This window comes from Tetrahymena thermophila (assembly GCF_000189635.1).
Source record: "Tetrahymena thermophila SB210 genomic scaffold scf_8254371, whole genome shotgun sequence".
NCBI lineage: Eukaryota > Ciliophora > Oligohymenophorea > Hymenostomatida > Tetrahymenidae > Tetrahymena > Tetrahymena thermophila.
In genome coordinates this window covers 248,323-271,328 of record NW_002476155.1, presented here as the reverse complement: position 1 = coordinate 271,328, position 23,006 = coordinate 248,323, and the positions used below count along the sequence as shown (strand labels likewise).

General features: G+C 22.0%; 9 protein-coding genes across 9 annotated transcripts; 4 read left to right on the top strand and 5 right to left on the bottom strand. All coding sequences in view use genetic code 6, as the record gives it.

Moving 5' to 3' along the window:
- Positions 1-1,522: 1,522 nt before the first annotated feature.
- TTHERM_00467660 (40S ribosomal protein S24) lies at positions 1,523-3,020 on the bottom strand (the record flags this gene model as incomplete). Its single annotated transcript, XM_001025062.3, has 2 exons — positions 1,523-1,631; positions 2,680-3,020. The coding sequence occupies 2 exons, from the start codon at positions 3,018-3,020 to the stop codon at positions 1,523-1,525; spliced, it is 450 nt and encodes a 149-aa protein (XP_001025062.2).
- An 825-nt stretch (positions 3,021-3,845) lies between these two features.
- On the bottom strand, positions 3,846-4,982 carry TTHERM_00467650 (GCC2 and GCC3 protein; the record flags this gene model as incomplete). The annotated part of the gene is made up of 1 exon (XM_001025061.2): positions 3,846-4,982. Exon 1 carries the CDS (start codon positions 4,896-4,898, stop codon positions 3,846-3,848), a length of 1,053 nt encoding a protein of 350 aa, XP_001025061.2. The 5' UTR covers positions 4,899-4,982.
- A 2,185-nt stretch (positions 4,983-7,167) lies between these two features.
- Positions 7,168-8,486, bottom strand: TTHERM_00467640 (ankyrin repeat protein; the record flags this gene model as incomplete). The annotated part of the gene is made up of 2 exons (XM_001025060.1): positions 7,168-8,180; positions 8,420-8,486. The coding sequence occupies 2 exons, from the start codon at positions 8,484-8,486 to the stop codon at positions 7,168-7,170; spliced, it is 1,080 nt and encodes a 359-aa protein (XP_001025060.1).
- Positions 8,487-8,672: 186 nt separating this feature from the next.
- Positions 8,673-9,029, top strand: TTHERM_000467639 (hypothetical protein; the record flags this gene model as incomplete). Its single annotated transcript, XM_012800257.1, has 2 exons — positions 8,673-8,749; positions 8,891-9,029. 2 exons carry the CDS (start codon positions 8,673-8,675, stop codon positions 9,027-9,029), a joined length of 216 nt encoding a protein of 71 aa, XP_012655711.1.
- Position 9,030: 1 nt separating this feature from the next.
- On the top strand, positions 9,031-10,029 carry TTHERM_00467630 (hypothetical protein; the record flags this gene model as incomplete). The annotated part of the gene is made up of 1 exon (XM_001025059.1): positions 9,031-10,029. The coding sequence occupies one exon, from the start codon at positions 9,031-9,033 to the stop codon at positions 10,027-10,029; it is 999 nt and encodes a 332-aa protein (XP_001025059.1).
- An 880-nt stretch (positions 10,030-10,909) lies between these two features.
- Positions 10,910-15,625, top strand: TTHERM_00467620 (ATPase, histidine kinase-, DNA gyrase B; the record flags this gene model as incomplete). Its single annotated transcript, XM_001025058.2, has 4 exons — positions 10,910-14,336; positions 14,450-14,508; positions 14,564-14,939; positions 15,000-15,625. The coding sequence occupies exons 1-4, from the start codon at positions 10,961-10,963 to the stop codon at positions 15,623-15,625; spliced, it is 4,437 nt and encodes a 1,478-aa protein (XP_001025058.2). The 5' UTR covers positions 10,910-10,960.
- An 895-nt stretch (positions 15,626-16,520) lies between these two features.
- On the bottom strand, positions 16,521-18,157 carry TTHERM_00467610 (transmembrane protein, putative; the record flags this gene model as incomplete). Its single annotated transcript, XM_001025057.3, has 3 exons — positions 16,521-16,789; positions 16,877-17,086; positions 17,239-18,157. The coding sequence occupies 3 exons, from the start codon at positions 18,155-18,157 to the stop codon at positions 16,521-16,523; spliced, it is 1,398 nt and encodes a 465-aa protein (XP_001025057.3).
- Positions 18,158-18,708: 551 nt separating this feature from the next.
- TTHERM_00467600 (hypothetical protein) lies at positions 18,709-19,200 on the bottom strand (the record flags this gene model as incomplete). Its single annotated transcript, XM_001025056.1, has 2 exons — positions 18,709-18,881; positions 19,092-19,200. 2 exons carry the CDS (start codon positions 19,198-19,200, stop codon positions 18,709-18,711), a joined length of 282 nt encoding a protein of 93 aa, XP_001025056.1.
- A 1,025-nt stretch (positions 19,201-20,225) lies between these two features.
- Positions 20,226-21,200, top strand: TTHERM_00467590 (hypothetical protein; the record flags this gene model as incomplete). The annotated part of the gene is made up of 1 exon (XM_001025055.3): positions 20,226-21,200. Exon 1 carries the CDS (start codon positions 20,316-20,318, stop codon positions 21,198-21,200), a length of 885 nt encoding a protein of 294 aa, XP_001025055.2. The 5' UTR covers positions 20,226-20,315.
- Positions 21,201-23,006: the final 1,806 nt, after the last annotated feature.

The following is a 23,006-nucleotide window of genomic DNA, read 5'->3' as shown; positions in this document are numbered from 1 at the left end:
AAAATAATTATAAATATCTTAAATAATCTATTTTTATTTTTAAAGTTTAAATTATTAAATTATTTTTTTTTATTGTTTTTTTGTTTACTCAAAAAAAAAAATTAATTTAATCAAATAATTTGTAAATTTATTTGTTTTTTTATTAGATTATTAAATAGAGAAGATATTGAACTAATTTTTAAATTATTCCTAAAATCTTCTCACTTTTTCAATTTATATTATTTAATTAGGACCAAAAATATTTTTTGCCTAATTTCAACAAATTTGAAATTTGAAAAAATAATTCTTTTACTATTTTTAGATGAAGCATTTTTTCATATTAAATAGCCTAATTCCTAGTTCAAAGTCAAATGGCTCAGTCTTTCAGATGAAGTTTATTATGAAAAATGGCATCATCCAAGTTATGTGATAGGCACTTGACTTGAGGAATAAAGTTATATAAAAATATCAATAATTTGTATTTATTAACTGATTTTAATTAAATTTTGGCAGTTGAAATACAAAAAATTTGAAATTAATTTTTGTTTGGTATTATGTTTAAAATATTTTATTATTCTTAGAAATAAAGTTATTTTACTTTATTTATGAATTTCATGAATAAAGACAAATAAAAGAATTTATTATTTTAGCAAAAAGTTAAAAAGAAATTTAATTACAAATATGAGAGAAATACTTCTTGATGTATTTAATATGTTTATAAAATTTAAATAATTAATGTATCCTGTTATATTTTATGTTGATATAAATTAATTATTTTTAATAGCTAAAATAGAAAAATTTTTGAATTATTTTGCTATTTAACTTACTTTTTCTACCTCTTTTTGAGTAGCAAGTGTTAAATAGTTTTATTTATTTTAATTCAACATTCAAAACAAAAAAATTATTGCCTACTTTAAAACCCAAAAACTGGTTTTAATTTTTCTTTCAATTTTATAATTTTTAAACATTATTTAATAAATAATAGCTATTTTTATTAGGTATTTTGATTTAAAATTTTATTATGAAAAAGTGTATTTAAATTTTTTATTTAAAATTATTTTATTTAATTTAAAATATTGATTTAATAATATTAATTTTCGTTTAATAACAAGGTAATGAATATTTTTTATTAATATTGATCAAATCTTATCTCTACTTTTCAATATTTTATGTTTGAAATATTATACTTAGGAAACTTTGATCTATTTTTTTGCCTCTAATAAGATATTAAAAATAATTAAATTTATCTTTAAGAAGGCTATGAAGATTTTTGTATTTATTTTTAGAATGTTTCTTTGTTTTTTTAGCTTTTTAAGATTTATATATATAGATATAAATACAATTCTTTTTATATTTAAAATTATCGATGGTCAAAATTTTAAAGGTTTAATTAAAGATACAATTTAGATAGTAAAAAGCATGCTTGGGAATAATTCTAAGTTTAAATACGAAGACTATATGCGATATAGATTTTACTTAATAAATGCCTTTGTAGTATTTTATATTTCTTAAAAGTTATATTTATATAAATTCATTATTCCAATCACTTAGCAACGAAGTTCTTGAGGTGATCAGACTTCTTAGATTGGACGGAGGCCCAAGTGTCACCCTTCTTTTCAGATAAGAGCTTAGTGATAGCCTTACCGGAGGTTCTATTTTTAATAAATTAAATTAAAAAAATATTTCCAAATAATATGAAAATTCATATTTATTTCACAAATTTATAACTGCAAACGCTTCAATTTTTGAACAACAAATTTTTGTGTTTTAACTAAATTAGATTTATTTTCATTTTTCTATTTTTCTTATCTTAACTTAATATTAATAGTGATTATTTTTGTTAGATAAATCTATTATTAATACATCAAATTTCATTTAGTGCAATTCCAATCTTAGTCAGACAATATAATTATTAGTTATTGGTTTTAGATATTACATATGGCTAGATTATTTGTGGTTATTACAACTTATTTAGAGAATATGAAAATAGAATATATTTGGTATAGGTGGCAGCTAATTTTATATTTTGAAATACTCATGAATGTGTTTTTTCTTTTATTTATATATTCTAATCTATTTATTTATGTTTCATCATGCTTAGCTTTTACTCTTAACAGCTAAAATTTAATTAATGGTTATTTTTATATAAAATATTTAAGGAGAGTGAGTTAGACTGGTTATTAACTATTTTTTATGGTCTACTTAGAGTTGAAATGTCTATTTATTATTCCATCTATCACTATTAATTAATTGCTTTTTTTTATTTTGCTTTATGCTCTGCTATTCTCCTAAATATCCCACTTATAAAACAAATCAAAAAACTAGAATTCTAATTAGTATGATTGAAATTATGCTTAGTCTAATAACTATTAATCAACCTATGTGAAATCTAAGACACTTTAATGAGAGTTTATCAAAGTATTGAGTTACTTTTGAACCATGTTTATTTGTATTTATTTATAAGTAGAAGAGATTTGATAAATGCTTCAATCGCCACCTCTTAAATCATAAAATAATCTGCACATTAATAATTTTAGGAGTATTTCTTATACAAATTATTCTATTTATTATCTCCTTTTTTGGAATTTTACGACTAATATATGCATCTGACATTTTAAAGCGTTTGCAAATTAAAAAATGTTAAATCTTTATGAACTTTAGTAAAATTATGTATTTTTAATATAATTATTGATGAATTACCTCTTGATCTTTCTCTTCAATTCCTTGAAAGATCTTCTGGTGTTGGGCTTTTCACCGAGGATTTTAACCTTTCTAAGTCTGTAGTTAGGTTCATACTTAAGAAGGTATTATTGGTTGTCATAGACAAGAGCGAAACCAGTGGACTTACCACCACCATATTGGGTGGAGAAACCATAAACGACGACGTTTCTAGCATCGACCTTGAGTTGCTTGGCCAATTCTTCTCTGATCTTTTCCTTGGAAGCGGTAGGGGAATCAGGGTGTAAGACGTCAAGAGATAATTATCTTCTTGAGAGTAAGGGATTGACTAAAATCTTCTTGGTTCTGATAACGATGGTCATTTTTAATATTTTCTTTTTGTTTAAGTATTTTCTTTCTTTGTTTTATATTATTATTTTGGTTTCCTTGTAAACCTTTATTTGTTTCTTTTGTCTTTATTTTTATTCCTTTTAAAAGCAACTTTTTAATTTCCTCTCTTTTTGCTTTTAATTTTTCTTGTTTTTTGAGTTTCTTTGTATTTTTCTTCCTTTTTTACTTCTTTCAAGATATTTTATTAATTTTCAACCCAATTAATTTAGCTGAAAGCCAAGACCATCTTTATTCACTCCCCTTTCCTTCTTTCCAATTATATGCTAAGATTTCTCCCTTTATCTTCTTTACTTCATTTTTTGTTTCTAATGTAAATATTTTATAGATCAATTTACAACCAATACAATTATTTTTTCATTTCATTAAATTAATTAACTTAAAATCTTTTCCGTATTACAAATTACACAAATAAATAAATAAATTACTTGTATGTATGAATCTTTTTGCTTCATAATTAATTACTACTTAAATAACTAATTTAATTCAATTCTAATTAGCTCAAAAAAATTAAGTTAAATCCCTAAACCCTTAAAACAAACAAAATATGAAAAAATATTTTAACATAATGATAAAAGTATTTTTTTTGAATATTTTTTATCTGAAATAAATGTTAAATAAAAACAATTAATTACATACTCTTTAACTAAAATCGATAAATTAAGTACAATTTTTTAATAAAAACTTGCAATATAAATTAATTTTATTTTTTTTATATAACTTGAGTATAAATAAATATTTTTAATTATTTTTAAGAATTTTTTAATGATATTTTAATATAATTTTATTTACTTTTTTTTTCAAATGTAAAGCATCAGAAAAATTAAGTAAATAGATAAAGTTTTTAATATATCAGAAGAATTGAAAGAAGCATGTGCATTAATTATTTGTGATGGCTAACATTCCTCAGGAGAACTAGATCCTTCTTCTGAAAAAAAACCTTGTTAACAACTTTAGCATGTAAAATTAGGGTATTCGCCTACCATAAATTAATTTTTGCCACAAACACATTTATTATCAATTAGTAAAGAACCTTAAGGACATTCGAAACATTAACTTCCTTGATAAGAAGTGAGTCCTCTTTTGCATGGTACACAACTTTTTTAACGAAATGAGCTTATATAGGTTCCTGGTTCACAAAACTTACACTGACCTCCAGGTTCAGAATATTAGCCATCTGGACATCTACTGCAAACAATTTAATTATATTCGGTTGTTGTTGATCCAGCATAGCAATTTATGCATCTCCCTTACTATGAAATAGTTCCTGGAGGGCAATCAATGCACATTGATGAACCAGGATTAGAACCTTATCCCAGCTCGCACTTTGCGCAGTAAATAGAGCCAAACTTAGAATAAGTTCCACTTGGGCATATTAAGCATTCACCATCTTTCGCATATTCTCCAGGTTAGCAATAATTACACATCCAAGATCCTTTATTTGAAGCTTTTTATGGATGGCATTTGATGCAAGAGGAAGATTTTACATTTGGAGAATAATATCCTATGGGACATTCCTTGCATTTTTCTCCATTTTTTGAATATTGACCAGGAGGGCATTCATAGCAAAACAATGAACCTTCTTCAGATGAAGTTCCATCTTCGCAAGTAATACACTTTCCATTTTAGGAATATGTTCCTGCTTTGCACTTTAAGCAATCTACACTATTAAAATAGTAGCCATCTGGGCAATTATAACACTAATCTATAGAATGATTGTTAGAGGGATTTGACATCATATTATTTGGGCATTATAAGCATTCTGAAGTTCCATAATATCCAGCTTAGCATTTCTAAGCTTTCAAAAATTAAGTTAACTATAAGAAAAAAGTTATTATGTAAAATTTTCTCATTTTTGTTTTAATTATTTTTTAGTTTAATATTAATTATATAAAAATAAATTATTTACTGGGCTTTAAACAAAAAATCTATTTATTTATTTAATTGATTGATATTTATTATTAATTTACTTATATAAATTAAATAAGCTCTCTCTTATTTATCTATTTACCATTCTTTTTTTTAATCAACATAATTTATCATATTATAGCGTTTAAAAAATCAATAACTTCAAAAATAGTAGATTGTTATTCATGTATGTTTTCCACAAATTTGATGTCTAGTAAATAAATACAAAAAATTTTCTATTAATTTGTTTAACCTTACATTGAACTTTTAATATCAAAAACTCAATTAGCATATAATAATATTCGCAAATTATGAATAAATAATCTTTAATAAAAATATCTGAAAAATTGATTTTTTTTATTTATTTTATCCAAGCGTATATACAAAATTCTGGTGGAATCTCTATTTTTTTTCTAATGTAAAATACATATAAAATGCTATAAAAATGCAAATAAAAATTTTTGTTTGAAATTACTGCATATATTTTAAAAAATTCAATTTCTTAAGCATTGTTTACATTGGAGTAGTTATGAACAAAAATAAATGTTAATAAATAAAGTATCACTTTTGTTTGAATAATCCTTCAATAACATTTTATAAAGAAAGAAAAATAAATAAAAATGGGTTCAAAGTTATCAAATTGATAAAAAAATTTGTATTATTTATCGATTGTAATCATATTGAATAAACTTAAAATTTATAAATTCAATTAAAAAAATCACCAAATTTCAATCAAATGATTATCTCAATATTATAAGAGCATGAATATAACTAGTAAATTAATGTAAAAAAAAATCAACAGTAATATTAGATATTGAATTTTATTGTTTTTTAATTAAAACTTAATTCAAATATAGAAATGTGATACAAATTAGTTTCTTTATATTTGGCTGAAAATTGATTGTAAATCACTTTAATTAATAAGAATTAGTGTAATTCGCACTGTCACAGATCAAAAAAATTTTTTTATAAAAATCAAATGTCATTTACTTATTTTTAAAAGTGTTTATTTTATACAAATTCATTCATGTAAATTTTATTACTTTTCATTAAAAAATAAAACTAAAATCTCAAAGAAGCCATAATTGATAAGCAAATTATTATTGTTTTATCATTTTTAACTAAATGAGAAGTTTTCATTTTTTATCATTTTTATGATTTAGAAAATTTTCTTATCATTTCTCAATAAGTTAATAGGGCTGACTAAATTTTTTTATTAGTAAATAAAGATTATCTAAATAACAAAAATTTTCATAATTTTTTGGTAAGACTGAAGTAAATAATTGTAACAAAAATAAATAATTGTATAAAAATTTGATACCATAAGCTTTAGATTTCGTCTAAAATTATTATTGAAAATAATAAATTGTTTTATATTTGAAAGCATTTTCAACAAAAAGAATTAACTTTAATTTTTTATTAGCAGCAATCAATTGTGTATTGAAGATATTTCTAAAAAAGAATTAGTTTTGAAGTTATAAATCATTTTAATTTAAAAAACCAAATATTTTTTACTTTCTTTATAATAGTAAAATAAGTATCAGCTAATCTATGTGATTTTAATTTAAAAAAATCTAATTTTTTAGAAGTCAAATAATGTATTTTAATTAGTATTTTACATTAATATGTTTTTTTTCTGTTTTAAATGCTTTTTTTTTAAATTTACAAATTTTAATCTTTCATGCTTAAGCGTTATATGAATATTATTTTATAAATTTACTGAATCATTTTTGAAGTTATTATGACCAAATTTTCAATTTCAACTTAATTAATAATAAATAGTTTTTAATTTTGAGATAAAAAAAATAGATCAATATTAAAAAATGATTCTCACTAATATATTTCTATCAGATTAATTTACTTTTTTATATATTGAAAATCATTAAAAAATCTAAATAATTTAATGAATTCTTACATTTGTGAATTTATAAACTCAAATTAAAATAACTCTTTTTATTTAAAGTAATTAAGAATATAAAAAATAATCATGTTTTGATATATTTTTTTAAGGTTTTTAATTTAAAATATAATCTTTCCTTAAGTTTTAAAAAGATAGAAAGTAATTTTTTTAGTAGAAATACTTATATTAAATCAACTATTAACATTAAAATATAGATTATTTATTTATTTATTTTTGAATTTTATGAATAAAATTAATCTTTTTGATTTTGATAAAATATAAAATGTTTAAATTATTTGCACTAAATTTATTTTTCAATTTGGATTTGGATGATTTTAAGCATTATTAAATTGTGGAGGAACTTAATTATTTTATTATGGATGTTACTAAACTGGTTAGTAATTTGGGTTCTATGGTTATCCTTAGTTCTAATAATTATGAGGGGCTCCTTATAAAGGAACTTATTAATTATAATTCTAATTTGGCATCATTTGTTAAGGATTCTAATTTGGAGGGTTTTGATATTAAACAGGTTTGTTATAAGCTACAGGTGGTACTTAGTTGCTTACATTAGTTAATTAAGGTTATTATTGCCCCCCATTATCACGAACCTCTTTGTTACCTATTAAATACTCAAGTATTCTTTCTCTTCTCATAGGGTTTTCGAAAGCAATTTTTGCAAAAGAGTAGAAGTTTTCCTTCTTTTTTTCATCATTGAAAGGCACTGTTTAGTTTTCATATACTCTTCTAACATAGATAAAGTTACGTATTCTGCTGAATCTTAAGAAGGGTAGCATGTTACTATCTTTGGGTATACTGGTACTTTAAAAGACCAGAGATGCAGGTACTTCAATTTCAACTATTTCGTTATTTTTTGGATCACGTTAAATTGTTTTATATTTGTGCTAAGGTTATTATTAAGGATTTTAAGGCATTACAGTTTCTAACCTTACATTGTGACAAAAAGATCCATACTAAAAGTAAGCTCCTCTGCTTATTAATAACTCTGCCAAAGATTGATTTTCTGCTCTGAAACATATTTTTAAAGGAGGCTATTACTCATTCATGGGAACTGGATCTTTTTTGAGTACATCTAGAAGATATTTTAAGACTTCAATCTCATTACCAAAGCAAGCAGCATGGACTAAAGTATATTAATAATTTCCTTCATATATTAATTTTTTTTTGTGCAAAAATTCCAATAATTATAAATTTCCATATCTACAAGCGAACATAGGTATACTCCAGCTATTCATAGTGACAAATTGCTTTGCATGGTGTTCGTAAGCGTCTATGAACTTAATAACTTTTTCTGTTTCGCCAGATTCTAAATTTTCAAAATAAATATTTAAAAATAAATACTTTTGAACACAATAATGAATTCTAAAATAAAATTCTTTGTAGAAACTACAGTTTCCAACTAGCTATTTATTTTCTTATTTGTGCTAATTATTTGTTCAAATTAATTTGGTTTAATTTGGTTAACTAATTAATTCCATTTTATATAATGATGAATTCGAATAATAATATTTCATCAAGCTCTTGTTTTCAAAATTTATTGATTACCAATCCAGCAGAAAACTTAATCTTTATATGCTCTTCTCTTTAGAGTTGGCAGTTGATCTCCCGACATCTAACTTATTTTTTTATAATCTTTTTATTGCTAACTTAAAAAATGAATTATTAATTGATCTGAAAAGCCGCCTAATCTTTTGAAAACAAATAAGAAATATAATAAATTTATTAAAGATTTTGTAATAAATTTTTTATACAAATTTAATAAAAAGAATAATTAATATTAATATCAATACTTATTTTAATGCTATTCTAAATAATACAATCTTCAAAATTAAAAATATTATTGAATTTTTTAGTAAATAAATTATTCTTACAAATGTAAAATAATTTTTATAAAAATTATTTGGATATTACAAATTTTTATTATCTGATTATATTTCAACAGAAAAATCTATTAGTTTCTTATTAGTTCTAAATTCATCTATCTTTTCAATTAAAAATAAAAAATCTTTTTAAAAGAGCAAGCAAGCTAGTAGAAGGAGAAGAAGAAGAACAACAACAACAAAATAATTAAGAAAAATTAAAAATCTTAAATTAATTAAGCCTTTAATCGATTATTGCTACTTGCAAGTTATAATAGTTTTAGCATTAAAATTGATATGAGTTAAATTTCTAATAAACCATTTCAAAGTTAAAATAAAGATAAAGCTATTCATATTAATGAAATAGATGAAACTTTGTTAACTATTTTAGATAAAGAGAGCCTATAAGATGCCTAAATTCCTCATATTTAGCAAGAGTACAGCTTTAAAAATCGTAAATAATAAATAGCTGTTGAAATACAATCTATAGCTATGGCTAAAGTAGCAGTAACTTTTTTATAGCACATTGAACCATTTCATATTCGTGAAAGATTTTACAGATACAAAGCATTACAGCAAATCGTACCAAATAAATTGTAGGCTATAATTTAGTTTTTGAATCCTAAGTATATATTATCAAATATTTTATATTCTACTGCTCAATTTACTGTCAAAGATGAGATTAACTTTTGGTTAAAAAACAAATACTGGGACTTATAATCTTAAAATCCATTACATTCAATTGGTATTAATTATTTATCTGGTTCTTTGGCATCAGCTTTTGTATTTTAATTTGAAATGCTATATAATATAATATGTAAACGGGCTTAGATAATCGAGCCTGCAGACAAATTCTAAAGAATCTTAGATAGAATTAAGTTAAATTCTAAATAAATGACAAAATTTTCTATATTCGCAAATAATAAAATAGTTTTTAGCACAATTTATTTTGGTACATTTGATTCACTTAATAGTAGCATAAGAAATAAATATTCTAACTATTCTCTATTGTATTACTCAATTATTTCATCAACTTTAGCACAGCTGTTGAGTGATCCACTTTAAAAAGCATCTATTGCTTATATCAAAAATTTACAACAATAAGAGATACAAATTGCTAATAAATATACAAATTTAGCAAAATCTATGTTTGTCTTTTACTTTAAAAATCCATCCAAACTCTTTGAGTACCATAATAGATTCTTTCACAGATTATTTTTCAATAGTATAACTCTTTGTTACTATGAATGGATAAAAGGATATTATAACTATGGTAAAATTAACAGCATATATTGATCTTATGACATAAAAAGAATTAGAAATATTTAAAATAAAATAATATTAATTAACATTAAATATTCTTTTTAATCAGTAATATTATTTGGTTCTATTTTTAATCAGAAATGAGTAAAGTTATTTTTTAATTAAATTAAAATTTATTTAGCTAAATAAATTAAAATTAATGAATCTTATTAAAGTTGATTAAAAATTAAAAGCATTTATTTTTTATATTTCTATAAATATAATTTTTTATATGTTTTTAATTTACTCTATCATTTTATGAAATTAATTGCATAAGCTGGATAACGTAACTTAATAGGTTAATAAAAAGAGAAATAGCCAAAATATAGAAAAATATCTTTAAACTTTAAACTGATTCATGTTATTTTCAAATAATTTTTGATTAATATTAAAATAATTTTTGTTCCTTGATAAATTTTACTTAGAAATTTAAAGTGCTTGCTTAGAATTTTATAAATTTTTTGACTATTTTATTATTATTTTAAATTCAGTTTAAAGAATTGTATACAATACCTTTAATGAATATGTGGATTAAATTTCAAATAATATTATAAATGTAAAGAGTTTGATTGAGTATTTATTTAGGAAATTATATAAAATCAACAAAATTTTAGCTTTGATCCAAATAAAATGAAGTATTATTTGATTAGAGGTTATTATAAAAATAATATGGAAGGATAAGTAAGATAAATATGGTTTTTTATCTATTTATATATTTATTAATGAATAAATTAAAATATAGTCTTTATTAAAACAAAACTACTGAATTAGAATTGTCTTAGTGATTGTATAAGATAATTTAATAATTATTTGTCTTTTAACAATTATAATCATAAATAATTTAGGGATACTATTCTTATTATATTAAAATTACTTTATTTATAAGCGCATTAATATTTAATTCAAGTTTTGTAGATAAAAATAAATGATTAATGAAATTTTTAATGACGAAAATAACATAGGTTCACTCTAAGGCATTTAAGACATCTAGCATTAAAGGAAGTTAAATAAAAATAAGAGCACATTTTGTAAAAAAAACAAATGTAAAGCGATGAATTCTCAAAAAAATGTTTAAAACTAATTTTAAAAAGAAGGTTGCAATAATTGTAGTAATAATACTAGCCTAGATTCTTAAAATAGCGACAATATTAATATGAGCAAATGTAATAACGATTTCAACTTAAGCGATTCTCTTTCAAAAGCTTTTTTCAATTTTTTTCCTGAAGGAGTTGCGTTTATAGATAGTTAAATGAACCTGCTATATGCAAATAACAGTGTGTATAAGTTCTTTTAATCTGATTAAAGTGATTTATTAGAAAAGATGTTTTAGCTTAAAAACTAGCTTTAAGTAGATTAACTTTAAAAATAAAAGAGTTAAAAAGCTCAGAACTTCATTATAAATAATAATCTCAGAACAGATCAGCATATTTAAACTCCTAAAAATAACTTCCCATTTAAAATGAAGTCTTATAATAACATAATGCAACATGATATGCCTCCAGTATATCGCAAGCTATCTGCTATTTCTACTAAAAATAATCCAATTCAAAATAATATATACATCCCTAGCTCACATAGTCCTCCTTCCGTTGACTAATAAGCTAATTTACAGACATAAAAATTACAAAAACAGACTAGTTCATTTATAAATTAACAAGTATCTTAAAATGGGATTTAATCAAAGAATACAATAAATTAATAAAGTATTTCATAGACCCCAAATAACTATGATAACTCATAATATTATAGCTAATTTGCTAATTACATTCTCCAATCAAGCAATAATACTCCTAATAATGTGCGCTAAAAGAGTAATACTACATTACCCTTAAATGGCCTAAATCGTAATACCTTTAATAACTCTTTATTTCATAATAATGGATCTATTTATTAAGCAGGTGGTAGCAAGAAAAATATTTAAGAAGAAAATATAAATATGAATTTCAATCCAATTAACTAATTTAATACATATGAAGAATGCTTATTCACCAATCATTTCCCTGTTTAGGATACAAACAGTCACATAAATATTCAAAAGAAATACTCTTTATCAAAAGATTTAAGTTAAGAAGTAGAATTAATTATACAATAAGCTAATTTATACATACAACAAAATACTATTGAATAAGATTGTATACTTGATCAATCTTTTTCATTTACCTCTCGTATCATACTGAACGAGTAATAAAAATAAGATTCGAACCAGTTTGGTTTTTTTAGTAGCTTCTAAATAAATCAAAATAATGCTAGTGTTAATTTAAACAGAGATAATAAGGTATCTATCTAGGAAAAGTTAATGAAAGAGGAATCATTTAAATCTAATACGTTAAAAAAAGAGCCCAGTCTACCACTACCGTAAATTTAAACTAGCTTATCAAAAAATTTTATGCACTAAAGAACAAGCACTACTCACAGTACTCTAAGTTAGCTATAAAATCAAAATTATCTGAACTAAATTATATCTATGCAGCTAAATCACTAAAAGTCAGGTGAATAAAGATTAAATCATCATCACTCAACAAAAAATAAAGAAGAAATTGAATATAATAATATTTCTGATATAAATTTACTGTAGCAATCTGGGAGCTATTAAAATAAAATAAAATACAATGCATTTTCTTAAGATAAGATAAAGAATCCATAGTATGTATCTTCTCTAGAATAAACTGAATTAAAAGCTATTATTTCTTGCCAAGAAGGTGAAGAAGCTTAATTTAAAAGTTAATCATCCAAAGATAATAAAAAAATAAATACAGATGATACAGCTACACTGGGGTTGATTGATTTTGACGAAGAATTTCTTAACTCAGAAGAAAATGATAGCCATCAATTCCAGAGCTAAAAACTAAGTAAGATGGGATCTCCTAATTCGCTTCTAAATAACAAAATAACTCAGTAATCTAACAATTAAACTTTTCCTGATAAAATCAATACAAGTAGCAACAATCTACAGACACAAAAAAGTAGTTGTAGCATCAATCTTAATTAATAAAATAACATAATCTAAACTTAATAGGCACAGTCTAATTTCTAACCTAAAAAATCTAATCTTACATAACAATCTGCATAAAATTAAAATCCATAATAAAATTTTGTTTTTTTCAAACCAAATTAGAGTTCTTAAGTAGATTTTGCAAACTTAGATCAGTAAAATAACAAGCCTATTCCATCTATAAATTGGATAAACACTAACAATAATACTAGCAATAACAATAATTTAAATTCAAGTTTTCTTATTAATAATTAATTATGTAATGGAAATGCAATCCCAAATAAAAACTAGCTATTTGGATAAAAAGGTGATTTGGTGTCCCCTGCTACAAACTTTACATAAACAGAGAGCAGTCTTTTGCCTATACTTGAAAAATAACAAAATAGTTAAAATAAAAACCTGATAAATTATAGATAGCAAAAAATTAATGAAGAGGATATTAATGACCATCAAGGCTAGAATTTATTTAAGAATTAAAGTAATATCATTTCATATTAGTAGTAATCTTTAACAAAAATAAGCAGCCTCACAAAAAAAAGAATGAGTTATTTACAAAAAAATCTAGATTTTTAGAATGGGGAAAAAACTAACAGAGAAAAATAAGACATAGAATGGAGTGATGAAGATATTAATCGAAACACTAGAGAAGTTGACATCACTATATTTACATATATTCTAAACTAATAACCTGTTATACTGCTTTTAGTAAGAGATGTCACACATCGTTCATATATTAAGCTACTTTAAGATATCAGCAAAAAGAAATCAAAAATGGTTTCTTTTGTATCACACGAATTAAGAACTCCATTAAACAGCATAATTGCTATGCTAGAGTCTATGAAAAATAAACCTGATATTGATTATATAGAAACGGCACTTATGAACTCAAAATATCTGTTATGTATCTCTAATGACCTTCTAGACTTGGCTTAAATTAAAGTCAACAAGTTCTAGATTCGGAAAAAAACATTCAATCTAAAAGAGCTTATTTTAGAGATTCTAGAAATGTTTTAAATCCAAGCTGAAAGATAGCATATTGATTTGGTTATAGACTATCCATAAGACATGAGATCGTTTATTACATCAGATAAAAATAGAGTCAGATAAGTATTAATAAATTTAATTGGAAATGCTTTTAAATTCACTCTCACAGGATCTATCACAATTAAAGTTTAAATAATAAATAATGTTCTATTTTAAGTTCATGTAATTGATACAGGTATTGGAATTAAAGAAACAGATCTTAATAAACTATTCAAGACTTTTGGCAAACTAGATGGTGAAGAGTCTGTTAAATTAAATGAGCAAGGTAAATTAATAAGTTTGTCATTTATTTAAGCAATAAAAAAATTTATTTATAAAGAATAAGAAGATTTATTTTTTTATTAAAAATTTTTTACAAATGAATTTATTTTAAAAAAGGTGTGGGCCTTGGTTTGGTTATTTCAAATATGATAGCTTTCTCTCTTTCAGAACAAAAAGTAGTTTATTTAATCAAATATGTTTAAATTTTATAATACTTTTGAATTATTTTAGGAAGGATTAACAGTCAAAAGTGAATATAGTAAAGGAACAAGTTTTCAATTCAAAATATAAGACTGGAATGCTGAGTAATCCGAGAAATCCTAGGAAGAGCTGAAAGCACAAATCGTAGAAGATGAAGAAGAATAAAAATTTAGCAAAATAGCTGAAGAAAATGAAGGAAATAATGTTATTAAAAATATTTAATAGTACAATTCTTTCATAGTAGGTAAAAACAAATTTTCAGAAGAATTGAGTCCACAAAAAGTCAAATTTGGAAGTAAGGAAACTCATAAAATGTAATCATCCACAGATTCTTAGATTTCATAAAATAAAAGACCTTCTCGTCCTTTATCACCTCTTAAATAGTCTAACACATTTGAATATAAAAGTATTTTGATAATTTGTAATACATTCATTAGTAATAAATTTTTTGTTTGAATGATATTAGAAGAATCTGCAGAAAAGGAGAGAAGTACGATTAGATTGCTTACTGATTTTTAGTAGTTATGGAAAGAAAGACGGAGATCTAAACTGTAACTCATAAAAATTAGTGGTATTTAAGATATTACTAACTTATAAGATACTCCAAAAGTCTAAATTGATTACACCAATCCTAAAAATAAGCTCACTAAAATTGCTACGTAAATCAACATAAAAGAAGAGTGGGGATAAGTTCTTATAGTAGATGATAATATGAACAACATAGTTGCTATGAAGTGCTTATTGAGTGCTATATGTCCTGAAATAAAATGTAATTATGCTATTAGAGGTTAAGGTGCAGAGGATTTAGTTAGAAATAGGTATATGCAACAGAAAGATGAAGGATATGCAATAATTTTTATGGACATAGTTATGCCAGAACAGGATGGAATAACAACAGGAGAAAAGATATATCAATATTTATAAGAAAATAATATAACAAATACAAAAATAATTGCTTGTAGTGGATATGATGATGAATAAGAAAAAAGAAAATGCTTGGATGTAGGCATGTCAGATTATTTAGTAAAACCTGTATTCAAAGATAAACTTACACAAGTAGTTTAATAATATTTAAAATAATTCATAAAGTGAAAGAATTAATTAATAAATAAATAAGTAAGCAAGTGATGAATAAAAAAATTTTTAATCTTCGCTTAAATAATTACAAGGAAACTTTGATAAAAATCTAAAAAAAACTAATAAAGTTAATAAAAAACAAATAAATATTTTTGATTAATTTCTAAATAGCTATTTCAATCATAAAAAGCATTAAATTTTATTTATTTTATATTTTTCCTAATTTATTTTTTATCATTTTTATAACAATGAAAATAAAAAAATTCCATATTCAAATTAAAACTTAATCTATTTAAAACATATCATTAAATATTTCTTTTAAATGTTTTTAATCTCATAAAAAATATGATTTTTTAAGAAAAATTTATAAAGAAATTAATCCTTTTTAAATATTAAAAATTCTAAGAAATAAATAAATCTAATAACAATTATTAGAATTTTTCAAAAAAAATTAGAAGAAAAAAAGTTATTTTATTATATTTAATATAAAATAATGATCTGCTTAAAATATATATTAACTAATAATCTACTTGATATACGTCAAATATTCTAAGATAAAATTATTAATTTAAAAATTTGATCATTTTTTTAAAGAAATTAAAATCTAAAATATTTTTTCAAAACAAAAACCAATTTATTTTAAAAAATTAAAAATAAATAAATAAATAAATAATTATAAAATTTGATATTAAAATATTATTTTAAAGATTTTTTACAATCATATTTCATTTAATATTTGTTTATTTTAATGTTTTTTAGTATAAAAAAATATGAATTTTAGCAAGAAAAAATATAAAGTGATAAATATAAACAAATAAAATATCTTAATTTAAAAAAAAATAAATTCAAAAAGAGATCAGATTATTTCTTTATTAAGATATTCTAAATTATATATATTGTTTAAAACCTATCATATGAATAAAGAGTTGAGGACTGGTTTATAAAAATTAACATATCCTTGTTCAATCCATAAGTATCCTTCTTATTCATATTTATCTATTAATTAAAGCAGATTTTAAATATTTTTGCTCTTTAATTCACTAAAGTGAATAATTTTGTTGGAGGATTTAACTTTTTATTTTAATTCTTTAACTTCTTTTGTTATATACAAAATATCTTTTAGGTTTTATTCTTTATTTAATATTTCTTAGTATTCCTATAGAAGAGATTCAATGAATTCTATTATTTTTTAAAAATGTAGTTTTATTAATATAAAATAAATCTATTTAGTAAGTTAGCTAGTAAATAAATAAATAATTTAATTACTTTGTTCTTCTCCTTGATACTTTTCAAAACTTTCAGTAAATTTATATAGTATTTCATAATTCAATCCTACAAAGTCATCTATTTACTACAACTATTCTTGTTTTACTCCTTTCACAGACTCAGAATAATATTCTTTTATATATTCAAAAGCAAGCTATGGGCTGATAGATTTATATTTGATTATATCTAAGACTTGATAGATTCTTGGAACTGCATTTTTTATAAAAGGGCGGGAAATTAGAACATAAATTTAAAAAATTATTAATTGATTATTAAAAACAATCAATTTATTTATTTTAGGTAAATTGATTAAAATATTTTGGTTTAAATTAGATATCAAATAACATAAATAAAATTATTACCTTGCATTATTTAAGTAATTGCATTCTTATTATGAGTGTGCAATATAATTTTAACTTAGTATTGGAAATATAACTCAACTAATAAATTAGTCAAAATACTATAATTTTCTTTATCCTTTCCATCGTTAAATGCTAGTTAGTAGTTATCTATTAAAATAAAAGGTATCACGTTTCTATATTTATTAAACTTTGCTATAGTCTTTTATATTATTTCTATCCCTTTAATTTGAAGTAAATTTTCTAAATCTTAAGCATTTTTAATTTGTTTTGTTAATCTGAAATATAAAACAGGTATGTTATTTTTTTATAGTTACTCGGCGTAATGTTTCATAGTGTGAGAAGCTCCTGAATTTTCATCTGATATGCTTAAATAGAAGAACGAACTAGCAATTTATTCTGGCATTTAATCTATGTTTCCGAAATTTTCCTTAATCTAGTCGGGAACATGCTTAAAATTCATATGCAGCAAAGGATATTTATGTGTGAGGATATTTTATTATGTTTCTAAGATTGAAAAAAATTTTTAAGAGCAATCTGCTTCATGCAATCCCAATAGAGAAAATGATATATAGTTTTAATTTTTAGCTTCATTTACGATTATTACCAAAACAAGAAGTCCAAAGAGGATGCCAATCAATATTTTTTTTTCCTTTTGTGAATAATCAGTTTTCCATATCATAACTGACGCATAAACCACGACAGCTGTGAGGGAAAGTATAAATAGAAACGTAATTAACATCTCTCTAAATTTTTAGATATTTGAATCAATAAATCTTTATTGTGAAAGTTTAATTTTAAATAAAGCGAATGTGATATTAATATTTTTTGTTTCAAATAAAAAAAGTTGTTTTTCAGAAACAAACAAACAAACAAATAAACAACGATAAAAAGAAATAAATTAATTTGAAGATATTTTCATTAAAATTAAAATGTGATTAACTAAATAGAATGAATGAAAGGAAAATAAATATAAGTTAAAAGCATTATTTTTCTAAAAAATTTATAAATGTTAGCATACCAATTTATTACTTAAATAATTGTTTTGTAAAAGCTTTTATTATTTTAAATTTTTAATCTATTTATCTGATTTGAAATAAACAAATCTGCAGTCAAAAAGCTGAATGAATGATAGTACTTAATTTAATTATAATTTGTTGTCTATTTTATTATTTATATTATTTATTTAGTTGATTAATTAAGGTATTATTTATTTATTTGTTTATTGCGTTTTACTATCTTTTTCTTTTCTTTTCTTTTTTGTATTTGTATTTGTTTTTTATATTTTATTGTATTTTTCTTAATAATTTTTTTTTCTTTTATTATTCTTATTCAATTTCAAATTTCAAATTTTTATTTTAATTTTATATTTTTTTCTTTTTCTTTTAATTTATTTGATCTCACTTCGTACTTCGCTCAATCCAACTGTCTGAGTGCCTGTAAATCTTTGCCTATACCACAAAAAAATCTTTTTCATATAGTTTGTTAAAATGGGAATAAAGACCTTTCGATCGCTATGAGATATTAAAATCCTTTAATAGCCTTAAAAAACTTGTTGGATTTCGGAGGATTTAAAAACTTGTAGATACGCATGCTCTTTAAATTCAGCTCTATTTTAGTTGAGAGGTTTTCTTAACTAGAATAGGCTGAACGATTGAAATAAAATGAGTGACAAAATTCTGGATTTATTTAATTATAAATTTGCGATTTAAAAACTTAATGGGGATTTTAAAAACTTTTTGTTTCATTTTTTTTTCAATCTTTTTTTCTGAATTTTAATATCTCTAAATATCTTTTTAAAATTAATTAATTATTATGAATTTTTTTTTTTTCTTAATAAATTTGAATAATCAGACTTCTGTATCTATCGATCACCCATAAATTGCAATCAACCACCTTATTGCCATAATTTGAAATTAGACTAAATTAACCAGATGGAGCAATATTCAATTAAAAAACCTCCATTTTCAAATTTGAGTTATTAAAGCGGTTAAGATAATAAAATTTAATGCTTAGTTAGATGCAAAGTATGAATAAAATATATTTTTGAGCAAATTAAAAAATGGTGGTTAATAGTTTTACTTATTTATTGACTAATTTAGAAGTTAATATAATAATTTCGAAATTAAGTTGTGAGGGCTGCTGAGCTATTTATAACAAACAATTAAGTATAATAAAAACTTTTTTTATATCTTGTTATAGAAGTGACTAAGATATTCGCGCGATTAAATAAATAGGGCTACATTTATATTCTAATATATTTATAACCCATATTGTAATTTTATGTAGATATTCTAGAAGATTTAAATAATCTATAACAAGAAAAAGAAAGAAATTTCTAAAAAAATTATGTAAGAATATTTTTTTAAGTAGTTTTTATACACATTCTAAAACTTTCTAAAATTAAAATGAGATTCTAATAGATTTAACTTAATATTAAAAAAATATGGTCAGTCTTTTATTATGAAAGGCTTTTATTTTTTTATCGCTTGGGTAAAAGATAGATAAGATAACATTAAATTAATTTTAAGAGTTTACAACATAAAATAATATAAAACTGTTTTTTTTTAATTAGAATATTAAGTCATTTCTTAGATGTTTCATGTTTAAGTCAATTAGAATATTAAAAATCAATTTTTTTTAAGATAAAATACCTTTATTTTAATAATTAAGTAAATAAAATACTTTTATTTCATAAATTACTTTTATTTAAATAAAATGATTAAATTTAGAAACACAGATAACTAGAAAATAGTTTGCGCCTCTATTACAACTACAAAGTGTTTTATTTACATGAGATAATAAATATTCTTATTTTTGAAGTAGAAACACTTGCATAATAATTCATCATAGGATATTCTATGAATAGAAAATTTAGATTTTGATATAGAAAATTTAGTATACAAATTAGATTGTTTGCTATCCATTCTACCCGCTGTTAGAATTTATAAGAAGAAAAAGATTATTAAAAAAATAGGATTAAACTCAAAAATAATTAATAATAAATAATTAATTAATTAAAAAAATAAATAAATAACAAAAAAAATAAAGCAAAAAATTTAAAATTGGATTATTTTTTCATGATTTAAACGATTTAAAATATGAGATAAAACACTTTTTAGACATACCCTGCTCAAAGAAAACAGCTTGTTATTAAAAAGAATCCTCAATTTTTTAAGGTTAATGTTTATAATTACTTTTTGGATGACTTTCCTAAGAGCTATATTTTGTCCTTTAATGATACAATTTAATAACTAAAAGAGAAGATTATCCAAGATACTACCTAAATAAGATTAATGGATATAAAAAAATTTAAGGGATAAGATGGTAAAAATGTGTATGATAATTAAATATTGAGCTAATTTTATTAAAATGATTGCACTCTTAACATGGAAATTTTGTTCAATTAAGATCTTAAAATAACAACTAATAGTAAAAATGTCTAAGTCTTTATGTTTGATCCTTAAAATAGTAATTAAATATATGACTCTATTATAAAATACTATAAAAGCGAGAAGGGAGGTAAAATTCTTCTTGGAGTTTAATCTGATGGCTTGATTAAAGGAATTAACATCCCTGATTAAGAAAAATTTAAGGAAGATTTCATCGAATCATTTAATTAAAATATTAATTTAGGAAAAAAAATTTTAAAATATGTTGATATTTCTTTCTTCAGAGTCAAAGGATAAAATAAAAATACATATAACTTCAGTGACCATAAAAAGATTGTCATTATTAAAATTTAAGGTAAAAATAAATAAAAATAAGAAGAATAATCTCAAGTATCTACTGATGATGAAGAAGAGAATTAAATTCAGAATTCAGAAAACGAGGATAATCACTAAAATTCACCTGTCAGCTAAAATAAATTTTAATATTACGAATAAAAAGAAATGTACTTTAGTCCTTTCTAATATTCTAACCCTGAAACAATATAATCATTTATTGAAAGTTTAGCTTTTTGATGTGAGAAATAGATATTTAAACTACAAACAACAACATCAACAAAAACCAAATGTTATTTATTTAATTAAATCATAAAAAATTCTAAAGCTAAATTAGAAATAAGATGATAAAATATTATTTTATCTTGTTCTACCTTAGCTTTATTTATTACTTACTTGTAAATATTTGTTTAAATTATACATAAAAATTATCGTATTCATACTTTATTTTATTTATCAATATGTCTACCAATCATAAGTTATTTCTTAAAAAGCAATAGCTAATCTTCTAACCAATCAAAATATTGACTGGAATTAATTTTATCTCAAACTCTGATATAGATATTAGTAATTTTTGAATCTATTTATCAATTCTCTCAAATAGAGAGACACAATCAATGCACGACACAAATTAATTGAGTATAAATGTTGTTGCAAATTGAAGTGGATATTAAATATATTTTAATTTAGTTTGACTTTTAGATACCAAAAAAAATTGCTTAATATGCGTTTAAATAGAATAAGTCAAACAGAAGAGTCTCTTACACAAATACTCACTTTAATTTGGAAGTATACGCGTGTAATAATACTTAAAGATATAAAGTAGAGATAAAAATAAAATGAAATAGACTAAAATGAATAGAATTTAAAATTTATTTTTTTAATTTTAACTAAAAATTAATTATTGGTGAGTTGTAAAATAGATAAAAGATGCAGAAAAAAAATCTTTCATTTATAAAATATGAGCTTTCTCAATAATTTTTTTATTATAGACAACCAACAAAGATTTTGTAGCATCTGATTTTGAAATAGACACATTGAATTAATCGAAAATAAAGTCTGGTCAGTATTCGTTTGAAATAAATTTTTCTGACTCTGAAGAGAATAAAAATTAAATTTATATCAAATTTAAAATTATTCTCTTTTCTCTGTTAACTCTTAATTTTATTATTTAAATATTATTTCTTCTTTATCCAATAATTTATAGCGAAAATAAATCATATTCTTAATTTAAACAAGCTTATAATTCCTTTTAATGATAAGCTGATGAAAGAATTCATTATAGAAGAATTATTATTATTTTAGTGCTAATCAATATTTATAACTATTCTTCTTTAAAAAAAAATATTATATATTCTTCTGCTACTTCTGATTGTGATGAAAAAATAATAAGATTGCTCTATATTCCTAAATAATAAGTATTTAAATTTCTAAATTACTAATATATTATTATTGTGAAAGCCAATTTACCAAAAATGCTAAAAATAGAGCTTTGAATAAATTTTACATCGCTCTTTACATTCATACATTATCTCCTTTAAATTCTATTCTATCAGTTACAATATTTGGTTAAATTAAATAATCACTTTTAAAAATAGAGTCATATCTATTCTAAAAAATTCAAGGCTATTACTACTATTATTACTTCTACTCGAATTTATTATTCTATTTTAACTTTAAAATAAAATAACTTATTAAAATAAATTAAAAAATTTATTTTTACTTGAATTACAATAAAATAAATTTATTAAAAATAACAATAAATATTAAGAAATATGCAATCAATTAAAAATATAATTAGAAAAATTAATAATTACTTAATATCTACAAATTTCTAAATAAGATTTATTTAAAACATATTTATTTATGGATTAAAATGTTTTTCTTTTACTATTATTTAAATAATGAACTTTGGTAAATGGTTAAACATAAACTAAAATATTTTTCTAATTTTTATTTGCTTATTTTTTCTTTCATTAAGAAATTTATTCTTAAATTCATAAATATTGAAGTAAAATATTGATAATCTTGAAACTTCTCTTTTGA